This window comes from Ornithorhynchus anatinus, chromosome 16 (assembly GCF_004115215.2).
Source record: "Ornithorhynchus anatinus isolate Pmale09 chromosome 16, mOrnAna1.pri.v4, whole genome shotgun sequence".
Taxonomy (NCBI): domain Eukaryota; kingdom Metazoa; phylum Chordata; class Mammalia; order Monotremata; family Ornithorhynchidae; genus Ornithorhynchus; species Ornithorhynchus anatinus.
The window spans coordinates 26,192,503-26,204,796 of record NC_041743.1 but is presented as its reverse complement, the minus strand read 5'-3'; the positions used below and the strand labels follow the sequence as shown (position 1 = coordinate 26,204,796).

The 12,294-nt window shown below is 55.1% G+C and overlaps 1 protein-coding gene across 1 annotated transcript; it reads right to left on the bottom strand.

The window, feature by feature from the left end:
• Positions 1 to 851: 851 nt before the first annotated feature.
• On the bottom strand, positions 852 to 7,278 carry VAX1 (ventral anterior homeobox 1). Its single transcript, XM_029081149.1, has 3 exons — positions 7,041 to 7,278; positions 5,125 to 5,312; positions 852 to 3,076 (listed from the first exon to the last, which is right to left on the bottom strand). Exons 1-3 carry the CDS (start codon positions 7,276 to 7,278, stop codon positions 2,537 to 2,539), a joined length of 966 nt encoding a protein of 321 aa, XP_028936982.1. The 3' UTR covers positions 852 to 2,536.
• Between the last annotated feature and the right edge of the window lie 5,016 nt (positions 7,279 to 12,294).

Sequence of the window (12,294 nt, the reverse complement as noted above, 5' to 3'; positions counted from 1 at the left end):
TACTCAAATGCGGAACAAGTGATTTATAATTCAGGTGCTACAAACAATCCCCACCCCTCAAAAAATAGATAAAAAAAGGAAAAAAACCCATAACGTCCAGGCACAGGATCAGCCTAGTACCCACCGCCTTATTTCGGAATCATGTTTTAGGACAGGAACCATCCAGAAAAATCAGAGGGAACAGTAGGAGCGGAGTTGCCCGTCTGGGCAGTCGGACGCCTCTCCCCCCGCCCCATCCCGGGGCCTTGGCCTTATCCTTTTTGAATCCAGGGTCTCCATCTCCCGTCTGTACCGCTGCTGGAGCTTCGGGGTTGGGGGTGAGGAGGGTAGAGTTGGGAAGCGTATCGGGGACCCCCCATGGACCGGGATCCTTGGAGGGGTCACGGGCGCATCCCGAAATCTTTCCCAGATCAGGGGTGTCTGGGTGGGGCAGAGGCAACCTGTAACGCGTCCAGTTTCCCCGGGGGCGAGGAAAAAAAAGCAGAATCAGGGGGGGTAGAAGGGATGCTTGGAGAGAAACGAATACCTAATTATACCCTCCTTCTCCTCCCTCCCTCTCTGCTCTCCCTTTTTCCAGAAAATCCTAGTTACACCCCCCCGGGAACCCTGGAATTCTGCAACCCGGTTTCTGGAACCAATCACTAAACAAACCCTTGCCCTAGAGCATCTTCGCCTCGGCTCTGCTCAGCCTGTTTAATCGTGAATGGAAATAATTCCCAAATACGAAACAGGATGGTGCTGCGGAGAAGGGAATATATACTTCAGAACATCCGCTAACGTTGTGACAGTTTGCATTGTACAGATCCATTCGGTGGATAATAATTTGGTTGACAGTTGCTGTTGGGGTTTTTTTTAATATAAAGCGAAATATAAGACACCTTAATCTGTCATAGATATAGATATAGATATAGATATATAAGTATATTTCACTCTCACCACATAAATACAAAACATCCAATATCCAAAACATTCAGAACAAAGTTAGTAGCAAGTACTTGGGTCACTATTCGCGTTCGGATCATTCATCATTTTCACCGCTAGTTGCCTAAAAACTTCCGACGGAAATAATTTACAATAAATGACGATTTTTTTTTCATTTGAAATGCCCTGGGCTCCCTCCCGATGGTATATGCTAACACATTCTAGACAATACGGCAACGCACGCTGTGTTGGCTTGTTTTGATTAAGAATGAAGGGGAAGGGGGTTTGTTTATACAGTCTGTAAACAGTTTGGGGAAAGTGGAAAGAGACTCTCTCTCTCTCCCAAGTCCAGGTTCAGTGATAACTCGGGACCATCCCAGGTACAGTACCGGCATTTCAGAATCTCGGGGTGGGGGTGTCACGTTAAAATCAGGAACAAGGGGCGAGGCGGAAAGAATGATCACAGAGGCCCGGGGAGACAGCAAGATCGGGGAGAGCCCTGCTTCCTCGACTGGGGGTTCGCGGGACGAAAAAGGGAGCTTTGAATTCCAACCCGTTTCCACCGTTTCTGCATCAGCCCGCAGACCTCAGGCAGTCGGCCGAATGGGCCGAATCTGGGGTGCCCCCGCCCCAGAATCGAATCGAAAAATATGCACTATTTCTCCAGTTCCCTAGGATGGAGACCGCGCGTTCGGGCTCTCCCCGAGTGAACTTTCTAGCTCTAGGAAAGGGGCTTTTCCCTGTTAAGAGGAGCGAAGGCCCGGAGGGCTGATTTGGGGAATGAGTCGACTGCAACACGGCGGGAGCCTGTTCTCCTTTTCTCCCCATCTCATCTGTTAAGGTGGAGCTCCGAGCCTCAAGCCCGCACCATGCGTTCCGGCCGCGGCTCCGGGCTCTCCCAACCCGTTTCGGGTCCCGACGCATTCCCGGGACCGGATTATTTCTGGGATATTACATTTCTCTCCTGGGCGGCGGGGGCTTGCTTCTGCGAGCTTACACTGCTCTGCTGTCAGGTATCCTGGGAAAAGAGGGCAGCGATTGCATGGGGCGGACGGTGGCACGTTGCGGGGAATCTGTGCTGCTGGGATAAAGAAGTCCTGGAAATAAGATGGAAAACCGCTTCGTTGGGATAGGCTGAGTTTAGAATCCATTGGCCCAAGTCGATTCTCCTCCTGCACTCCAACCCTCACCCCCAGGACGCCTCCCTGTGGCTTTTCGAGGGACCCTCGGGCTTGCTGCTACCGCGGTCACAATCTTGATCGATAGTCCTAGTTGTTCTTTGCTCTACTTTGATTTCCGTTGGGGTTTGTGTGTGCGTGTGAGAGAGAGAGAGAGAGAGTCTGTCTGTCAGTCGGGTGTCTCTCCTGGGTCCCTCCTGAATTCAGTCTCAACGTCGGAAAACGGAAAAAAAAAAAAAAAGGAATTAAACTAACTTTTCCCAAAGGGACAGAGAGAGGGGTGGCCAGGTGAGAGAGAAGCCAGCTCAAGCACGGTTCGGCGGGGGAGGGGAAATCCGGGGGGGTGGGGAGGGGATTTGGGAGCTACTAACGTGTATGATCCCATAAATAGAGCCACAATAGATACTATCAATATAAATAGACGGGGATACTTGAGATCAGTCCAGCGCTTTTTTCTCCGCCCCTTCTTTCGGGTTGGTCCTGGAGTAAGGCTCGAAGGCCGAAGAGCTGAGGTACCTAGCGGACAGTTCCTGCAGGTTGCCCGCCAGGGAGCCGGCCACGGACAGGGGGTTGGAGGACAGGCGGCTGGCGACGGAGCCGAGGAGCGAGGGCACCGGCAGGGCGAAGAGGCCGTGGCCGGCGGGCGGGGCGGCCTGGAGTCCGGAGGCCTGCGGGGGCCCCGCCGCGCCGCTCCCCGCCGGGGGGTGCGGGGACCCGCCCGCCGTACTGGAGCCCGGGGTCCCGGGGCTGCCGCCCATCGGGCCCAGGCCGGGCCCGCGCAGGGCCGAGCCCAGGGCCCCCGCCGCGCAGGGGGGCAGGAGCCCGGGCAGGCCGGGCGGGGACAGGAGCCGGCCCTGCTCCAGGAGCCGGAGCACGCTGCAGGTGGCCGCCGTCTCCGACACCACCGACCGCAGCTCCGAATCCTTGCCCTGGTCCTTCTTCTGCTTGGTCCGACGGTTCTGGAACCAGACCTTGACCTGCGCGGCCCGCGGGAGCCACCGAGACGCGGACGGAGGCAGAGACACGGAGACAGACAGAGAGAGAGACGTCAGAGGGCAGGCCCGGGACCCCCGGGACCCCCGGGACCCCCCCCCCCCCCGGCCTGGGGGCGGAGGCGGGGGGTGGGACGGGGGCCCGAGGAGGGCGCAGAGGGGGTCCAAGAGCTCGGTTCGGGGCCCCGCACACCGCAGGCGCTCAATAAATGCGACCGAATGAACGAATGACCGAGGAGGACGGAGGAGGAGGACGACGACGAGGAGGGAAGGACAGGTTAGGATCTGGGGCACGGTCACCCCGTCTGCTGGCACTGATCGGGAGGGGCCGGGATCGGATTGATCGACCCCGAAAGAAACAACAGCAAAAGCAACAGTCACAACAGTGGTAAAACAGCAACAGTAACAACGGTGGCAATTTTTTTTTTTTTAAAAAAAAAACCATAAACATTAAGTTGAGTTCCACCCGGGTTTCAGCATCCCTCTCTTCCCCCTCCTCTCTTCTCAAGCGCAAACCCTCAGATTTCAAGCTTCTGAAGGGCGATCAAGGCCCAGGCCCCGGGGGCCGTTCCGGCCCCCTGCCCCGCCGGCCCCTGAAGGGCGAGAGACCCCTAAAATATCTGGGGCTGAGGGCGGAGGCCCGAGGAGCCGGAGGATGTGGCTGGCACATTCGGGGCCGAATTGATTTGAAGGAGTCGGGGAACCAGGAACCTTTTGGGGGTGGGCATAAGAAACCTTCAGGCCCTCCTCTCCCTCTACCCCTTCTGCCTCTAGAATCGCCAAAGTGGGGGGCCAGGGCTGTTCTGAATCCGGGGCCCACCGCCAGGAGCCAGGGGCGTGTGTGTGTGTGTGTGTGTGTATAAAAGAGGCAGCCCTCCTTCCGCCCCCCTCCCCCCAGGACAGCTTTATATAGGGGGTTAAAGGGCGGTGCGTCCCGCCCTGCCCGGATTTTCCGGCCTGGGGCCTTCCCCTCGGTTCCGCGTCCAGCCGAACTCGGACCGCGTTTCTGAGAGAGCAGCGTCCCGGAAAGAGGCGGGAGAGCGGACCCCACCTGTCCTCTACCCACCTCCCCATCCCCGGGCCTCACCGCCTCGCCCTGCTCGGGACAATCCGCCCTCTCCATCATTTCCTGCCAAAAAATCATCATCATAAAACAAGGTCCATAACCTCCTTCCCTCCCAAACAAGGGCCCGAACACGCCACTCCAGGCCCAGGAACCCCAAGGCGACAGAGCTATCTGCCGACCCTGGACGGCCGCAGCCTCTCAGGGCTCAATCAGTCATTCAATCAGTGATATTTATTGAGCGCTTACTATGTGAGGAGTACTGGACTAAGCGCTGGGGAGAGCACAGAGTTGGCAGCCCCGTGGGGAGGATGATTTTTGCCATAAACTCTTGGCCCGGGGAGGAGGAGCGAGTGGAAGCTCTGGAGTTGATTGGTAGGTCACATCTCCCCAGGCCCGTCTCCCCCAAAAGGCTTCGCACTAGCCAAGGCCATCTCGGCCACCCCAGGTTCACCCTTGGACCTGAGGGTCCCTGCCCTTGGGTGTGAGGAAAGATGACTGTCTGGAGAGGGACGGCCCGACCCCGCCGGGCTCTGGCTCTGGGAAGGCGTTGGGGTGGGGTGACAGCTCCGGAGACCGGATCCTGAGACCCTGGAGGCCTCGGTGGGAAGATGCTTCACTTGGCGGCCGGGATGCAGGCCCTCCCAAGGCCCCTGTGTCCTGATCCCCACCCCCTAGCAGAGGGAAGGAAGGGGGCTTCTTTCTGGACTGGATCCAGGGATCGGGGCGGGGGGCGCGGCCAAGTTGCCGACTTGTTCATTCCAAGCGCTTAGTACAGTGCTCTGCACAGAGTAAGCGCTCAATAAATACTATTGAATGAATGAATGGCTCCCTTCCCTGCCGGCAGAGGATCGAGCCTTAGCCAAGAGGCTGTACTAAGCGCTTAGTACAGCGCTCCGCACACAGTAAGCGCTCAATAAATGCGGGGGAGTGCAGGTACGAACGCGTGCGTGCATGCACGAATGACTACCTGGGTCTCGGAGAGGTTCAGCTGGCGGGCCAGCTCGGTGCGCTCCCGGCCCACCACGTACTGACACCGCTGGAACTCCATCTCCAGCCGGTACAGCTGCTCCGCCGTGAACGAGGTCCGGGTCCGCTTGGGCCGGTCTAGGTCCAGCCCCTTGGGGAGGATGATTTCTCGGATGGAGCCTTTGGCATCTGGGGAGGAGAGACAGAGAGAGGGAAAGAGAGAGACGGAGAGAGACAGAAGAAGGGAGAGAGAGGTGGACGGTCAGGATTTAACCGGGCCCGGCCACTCTCCTTCTCTCCCTGTACAGCCCACCGGCCTCTGGTCTTGCCACCCAGGGCCAGCCCCACCGGGAGGGCTGGGCAGAGGGGGTCTCCCCCAGGCCTCGATCTGCTGCAGCCCAGTCCTGGGGTTGGCCGCCCTCGGCCCTCATCTCCCCGGCCCTTGGCGGCGGGGCTGAACCTTGCTTTGTGCGCGGCCCGGGAGAAGAGGAGAGAGGAAGAAAGAGGGAGAGGCCATCCCCCGTCCGTAGCCATCCCGGGGGTGCTGGGGGAAAGGGAGGGAAGAGGGCGAGGAAGGTCCCGGGCTGGGAACACGCCCAGTCGCTCCTTGGAAAGGCCAGGGCGCCCGGGAGCAGAGTGTCCACACCGGTGTCCCGCCACCCGGGCTCCCCGGCCCCGCACCCCGTCTTGGTCCCCATCCCCCGGGTCCAGCCCCATTCCCATCCCCGGCCCCTCCAGGGTCAGGCTGCCGCCCCGGGGGTAATTACTATTTACCAGGCGCGGCCAGAGGCTAATTTCCTGACAATCCCGGGGTCCTCCCTTCGCCGGGGCTTGCCCGGGTCGGGGGTAGGGAGTCCGCTTGGAGAGGGGCCGGAGGGGCGGGGAGGTTCGAGGCCGGGGTCCCTCCCGGGTCAGTCCCCCCCTCCCCGCCCCGACCCCCTGGCACGGGGGACCCAGTCCCCCGGGCACGGGGAAAACGGCACGGGCTGCAGAGCGCCTTGGGCGTTTTCCTCCAGAATAAAAACCGTTTTAAATTCCCCGGTGGAGCGCTGCCTCGGGGGCCCGACTAGAAGCCCAACCCCCCACCGCCCAGCGACGGCCCAACTTCCCTCTTTCTCTCCCCCAGACCGCTTTTCCCTTCTCTGAGCCTGTCCCCGGGGGCGGGGGGAGAGCGAGGGAGGGACAGGGACAGACCGCCCGAGCCCCACTCGCCTCCCTGGGCCTGCCCGGGCCCAGTTGCAAAAAACGAAAGAAAAAAAAAACAACAACGAAAACCAAAAGAGAGAGACGGGGAGAGAGCGAGAGGCCGAGAGACAGACCGATAGCGAGACCGAGAGACAGAGGGGAGGGAGAGAGAAAGGGAGAGAGAAAAAAATCTGACTAATACTTCCATTTCCTCCGGCTCTTCTCCTCTGTCTCTTGGTTCCGCTAGCCCTGCCGGCTCTGGGCTCCCCCCCCCCCCCCGGGTTGGGCCAGTGGCCCCTCTCCCCTCTTCCCCCCCCCGGACAGCGGATCTTGGGGGGGAAAGATCCCGGTGGCCCCATCCCCCGGTTGCCGGGGCAGGCCCGTGGGCGAGCTGGCCCGACCGGCCAGAGGGGGCCGGGGCCGGGCTTCGTTAGAAGCCGGGGAGGTGGACAATCGCCTCCGGCCCGAGAGAGCCCGGAAAAAGTCTTCCCCAAGTCTCCTCCGGGGCCCCGGCCTCTCCCCAGCCCCTGCCCCGCCGACCGGCGGGACCGGCCAGAAGGACCGGTCAGAAGGACCGACCAGAAGGACCGGCCGGGGGGACCGGCCGGGCCCCGGGAGGGCGAGCTGGGGGTGGGTGGGAGGGAGGGCGGAGGGCCCTTCCAAGCCCCTCGGGGAGCAGCCGGCGGAGGGAGGACGGAAGGCGGACCCCACCTCGCCCCCGGCCCGCCCTACCTCGAACCAGGATCCTCCTGCAGTAGTCCGGGTCGGCGGGACTCGCTCTACTTTTGCTACAGTCCTCGGCGGCTCCCGAGGCCGGGAAAGTGGCCGGAGGGTCCTTGAGGAAAGCCGCCGCCAGGCTCCCTTCCGACCCTTTGCTTTCCTTGCCTTCCTTGTGTCCGTTCTTGGGGATCCGAGGAGCCTCAGCGTCCGTTTGGCACCTAACGTCCATTTTGTCTGATTTTCCAAACATGTAAGGCAAAAAAAAAAAAAAGGAAAAATAATAACAATAATAATAATTTTTTTTTAAAAAAAAAAGAAGAGACACGGGCACGCACGCGACCCCCAACGAAACGCGGGGGTGGAGGGGGAGACCGAGGTCGAGAGGCGACGGAATGGTGTGGTCACCGCGGCGGGGGCCGGGGCAGCGCTCTGGCGAGGCAGGTTGGTGACTGGTCTGGTCCAGTCTGATTCATGAAGCCCGGCGTCCAAACGCGACCGTCCAGCCTCCTGAGCCCCAACGAGCAGGTACTGCCACAGTGCAACTCTAAAATGATTTCATGTCTGCCTTATTACAGAGACACGGAGTGGTTAGGCACCCAGAGGGACGCACACTCGCCGTTTCAATTGATTACGGGTAATTTCACAGCTCCCACGTTTAGGTTACCTCATGAATACACTAAATTGTTTGGATAATATATCAGATCGTAATGGATGGTTTCTGCGCTCGTCCCCAATCAAGTAGAGTTTAGCCAGTGAATAAACCGAAATGATTGGTCTTGCTTTCAGGAAACACACAATCAGAGAGCGAGACTTCCAGAAAAACTTTTGACAAGATTCATCCTGAATTGTTAGCACCATTAGCTGCCATTATTAACTTTCTTCAGTTTGCCTTTGACCCCTCCAGATTATATACTGCCTAAAGGGGTTTTCTCCAGACTCGCCAAACGGCAGCTGAATAAAGCTGCTTTGGGCGCGGGGGGGGTGGGGGGAGGAGGGGAGAGGAAGGGGGGAGGACCTGTAGCAGGAGTAAGCGTTCTTTCTAGGAAAAAGGAAAAAAAAAAAAGGAAACAGAAGAAAAAGCAAAAGTTTTCCTGAAGAGGGTTCTTCCCCTCCAAATAGCAATTTTTGCCCCGGAGAACTCCTTCTCAACACACCTCCATGCTGACAGCCATCTTAAACTCCCACCTCTCCCTCTCTCTCCCTCTCTCTCTCTTTCTCTCTCTTTCTAATTATTTAATTCCAGTTACATGATTTTTTTTTTATTATTCCCGCACCTCCAGCAGCCCTGAGCCCGTTCATTGAAAAGCCAGCTTTGTATTCAGATATAGTCCGGGGAGAGAAAGAAAGAGAGAGTCTCAACTGCGTGTTCTGCTTCAAAAAAAGTTTTACCCAAGCTATTTCATTGTCTCTGCTACAATATCTTTGAGAACAGCAACAGCCAGTAATCCAATAAGACCATTGATTAGGCTACAATGATTCAATTCAAGCACATGGCCTTGTGCAAAGAGCATGCTCCAGTCCTTCTTGTCACCTTGTCGGGGCAGAAGCCCTCTTCATGCTGCTCTCCTTATTCAATCCTTTATGGGAAATGCAGAGCAAAAAGAGTGAAAGATGGCAATTATCTAATTGGACTATTAACAAACAATTCTCTGAGTGTGGCGGTCTGGCAGAGGTTCTTGGGAGGGAGGGGAAGGGGGAGGGCGGGGGGCTCTATATGTTCCACTAGCCTCAGTCACAAAGAGTTTCGGGGCTGCGGAGGGGAAGGAGAAGGGGGGAAAAGTAGGGGGAGGGAAGCCGAGGAGGGGGAAGGTTTTGCTGAGAATTTTTCCACACGATTCCAGGGACTGGGGATGGAGTGAGGTTGGAAAGGGAGAGAGAGAGAGAGAGTGTGTGTGTGTGTGGTGTGTGTGATGCAGACGGAAGGAGATTGGTGCTTTCACCACGACTGGATGAAACCTAACTCTGAGGGTGCAAGATGTGAGTGGTGAATCTGCCCACAGCTTTCTCTCCCCACCAACGCAGCATCCCTCTCCCTCCGCCCCGCCCCCAAAGCTCCATTCCAGGAGGCCCCAGCCCTGCCTCTGAACTTGACCACCGAGATGAGCAATACGTGAGGGAGTTGGGAGGGGGGACGCACCCCCACAAAGATCCCGCTTAGATTGGGGTTTTTTTGTTGTTTTTCCCTTAAAGGAATCACGAAACTAAACGGGGTTCCGACCTCTCTCATATCACATATCCTTTGCTAGAGGCGACATCATTTGATGTGAGACAAAAACAGGAAAAAAAAAAAATGTGTGTGTGCGTGGTGTCCCTCTGAAGGTGCGTATGGCCCACTCGTATACATTCAGCTCATCAGCTCCATTTCGCCTAAAACACATCCTTTGAAACTCACTATTTGGGAATTATGAAGTTACTGGATTCACCACTTTCTATGTGAGGAGGGGCGGGAGTGGAGAAGACGGGAATGGGGTGTATGTGAGTGTGTGTTTGTGTGGTTGTCTTCCGCACACTTCTGAAAAACTGGAGAAGGTGATTTAAACCCGACTCAGCAGTGTGGCGTAGTGGAATGAGCACGGGTTTGTGAGTCAGAGGATGTGTGTTCAAATCCCACCTCTGCCACTTGTGTGCTGCGGGACCTTGGGCATGTCACAACTTCTCCGCGCTTCGGTTCCCTCATCTGGAAAATGGGGATTAAGACTGTGAGCCCCACGTGGGACAACCTGATTACCTTGTGTCTACCCCAGTGCTTAGAACAGTGCTTGGCACATAGTAAGGGCTTAACAAATACCGTTATTATTATTACCACCGTAAACCCGGAGTTCCCCAACCCTAATGGCCCATGCAGGGCGGCATGTGGGGGATTTTCGAAATGAAGGGCCCGATTTGTTCAGGGGAGCTGCAGATAGGGAGGGTGGTCGTTTTAAAGATCGGTTAAATCATTCTTACTGGTTTCCCCACCTTGAATTTGCACCCAATCTACACACACACACACACACACACACACGAGAGAGAGAGACAGAAGAACCGAGCAAAGAGGGTCGGAGGCTGAGAGAGACAGAGAGTGAGGAAAAGAGACGGACAGAGACACACAGAGACACAGAGACTCCGACAGAAAACGTGGGCTGCGGCTCCTTCTCCTGTCTCCTGAGGTTATTGTTTCCCGGGAAATTGATTTCAGCAGGCCCTTTCCAGCACGGTAATTCATCTTATTATAATTAAAGAGCTCAGTATGCTAAATCTTAATTAGGGTAATAACACCGTCCCTCCTCCGACATCTCCCTCCCCCCCTCGTCTCCCAGAATATTCCTCATCCCAAATTGGGGTGTGCCTGAACAAAATCGACCTCGGCAGGATTTGGAAGATGCAGGATTTCCCAGGGTTTGGAAGATGCTCGGGAAGTAGCTTTTTGAGGGACTCCTCAAATCGCTCTGGTCTCCGGCCCCTCTCTTCAGTCTTTGTTTTTCCCGGGGCGATTCAGGAGATTCCATCCCTTTACCTTCTTCTCGTCCCGGCCAGTCCCGTTTCTCCCCCATTCCCCACCCCGCCTGATTTCTAATTCTAATTCTCAACTGAACTGCGGTGTGAGCTCGTGGTGGGCAGGGAAAGTGTTTGATGTCCTACTGTACTCTCACAAGCGTTTAGTACAGTGCTTGGCTCACAGTAAGCGCTCAATAAATACGATTGTTATTATTAATTATAATGATAAAGAATTGTTTATTACAAACAATCCCTTCTTATTCACTTATTGTTTATTTTATTATTTATTGTTGTTAATAATTACAAATGATGGTTGTAAACTATTATTATTAATAATCGTAATAATAGACGGGCAATGACACCTACCACAATTCCCACGGGTTTAAGAGCTGCCCTCTAGCGGCCGGATCTTGGTACCCGCGGCCCCTGGGGACGGGGTTCGGCGGGGGGGGGGGGAGGGTGGCCTTTCTGAAACTGTCCCTATACCGAGGCGACAGAAATGACCAGGCAAAATCAGGGGTCAGTCTTGATTTCGGGAGGAGAGCAGGGGCCCCTCCAAGGACCCTTTTCCTTTCTTTCCTGCGATGGGCAGGGCATAGTACAGGGAGAAGGCATCTACACCATCACCCCTGTCTCTCCAGTCTCAGAGGATTCCCCCCGCCACACCCGAAAAACAGACGGATAAGAGTGTTGGGGGGGAAAAAAAAGTTTAAAAAGCGGAATGATTGTCTTCCTAGAAGACAGGGTGGGATTTACCCCATCGCTCCATATTCTGCCCACTCACGCTCCAAATACTGTGGCCATTCAATAAAAAGGAAATCATGGAACTCCATTTCCGTGGTGCGTTTGCATTGTGCTTCTTGCTTCAGGCACAAAAGCCCAACACTGGGAACCCTAAGTTTTCCCCAGGGCTTACCCGCATTTTCCTCAAAGCCTATTTCCACTCGTCCATCTTCAGAACTAGTAAATGCAGTTATCATCTCATATCAATCAATTGATCAGTTGTATTTATTGAGCACTTACCTGCATTTTCCTCAAAGCCTATTTCCACTCATCCGTCTTCAGAACTAGTAAATGCAGTTATCATCTCATATCAATCAATTGATCAGTTGTATTTATTGAGCACTTACTGCATGCAGAACGCCTTACTAAGCACTTGGGAGAATACAATATACCAATATAACAGAGTTGGTAGACACATTCCCTGCCCACAAAGAGCAGATGGTCAGATGAGCAAAGAAGGGGAGAGAAGCGAGGGTGTTCTGATGATTTCCCTTTTGCTTTTCCCACAAGATTCAAATATCCTATTAGGTGAGCTGTGAGTTGACTAGGCTAGGCAAGTTGGCTTGGATAGAATCTATCTGAAAATTTGTGGGAAATGTACTATCTACAGAAGCTAGGCAAAGGAGACTCTTAAATCAAGATGATCCTTGGGGAGATTTTGGAATCCACTTCAAAGAGAAGTTGGCTATGAGGTGGCTATAGAAACCAGGTGTTTCCCAAAGTGTTTTTCATTATTCCATCATTAGATAATCCTTTATTGCATTCATCCTCAGCATCGAGGAGACTCCATATTAAATTTCTCTCCACCCCACCGTAGTGGGAATGAGATCGTCACTGTCATTACCCTATTTATTTTGTTAATGAAATGTACATCGCCTTAATTCTATTTATTTGCTATTGTTTTAATGAGATGTTCATCCCCTTGATTCTATTTATTGCTATCGTTCTTGTCTGTCCGTCTCCCCCGATTAGACCGTAAGCCCGTCAAAGGGCAGGGACCGTCTCT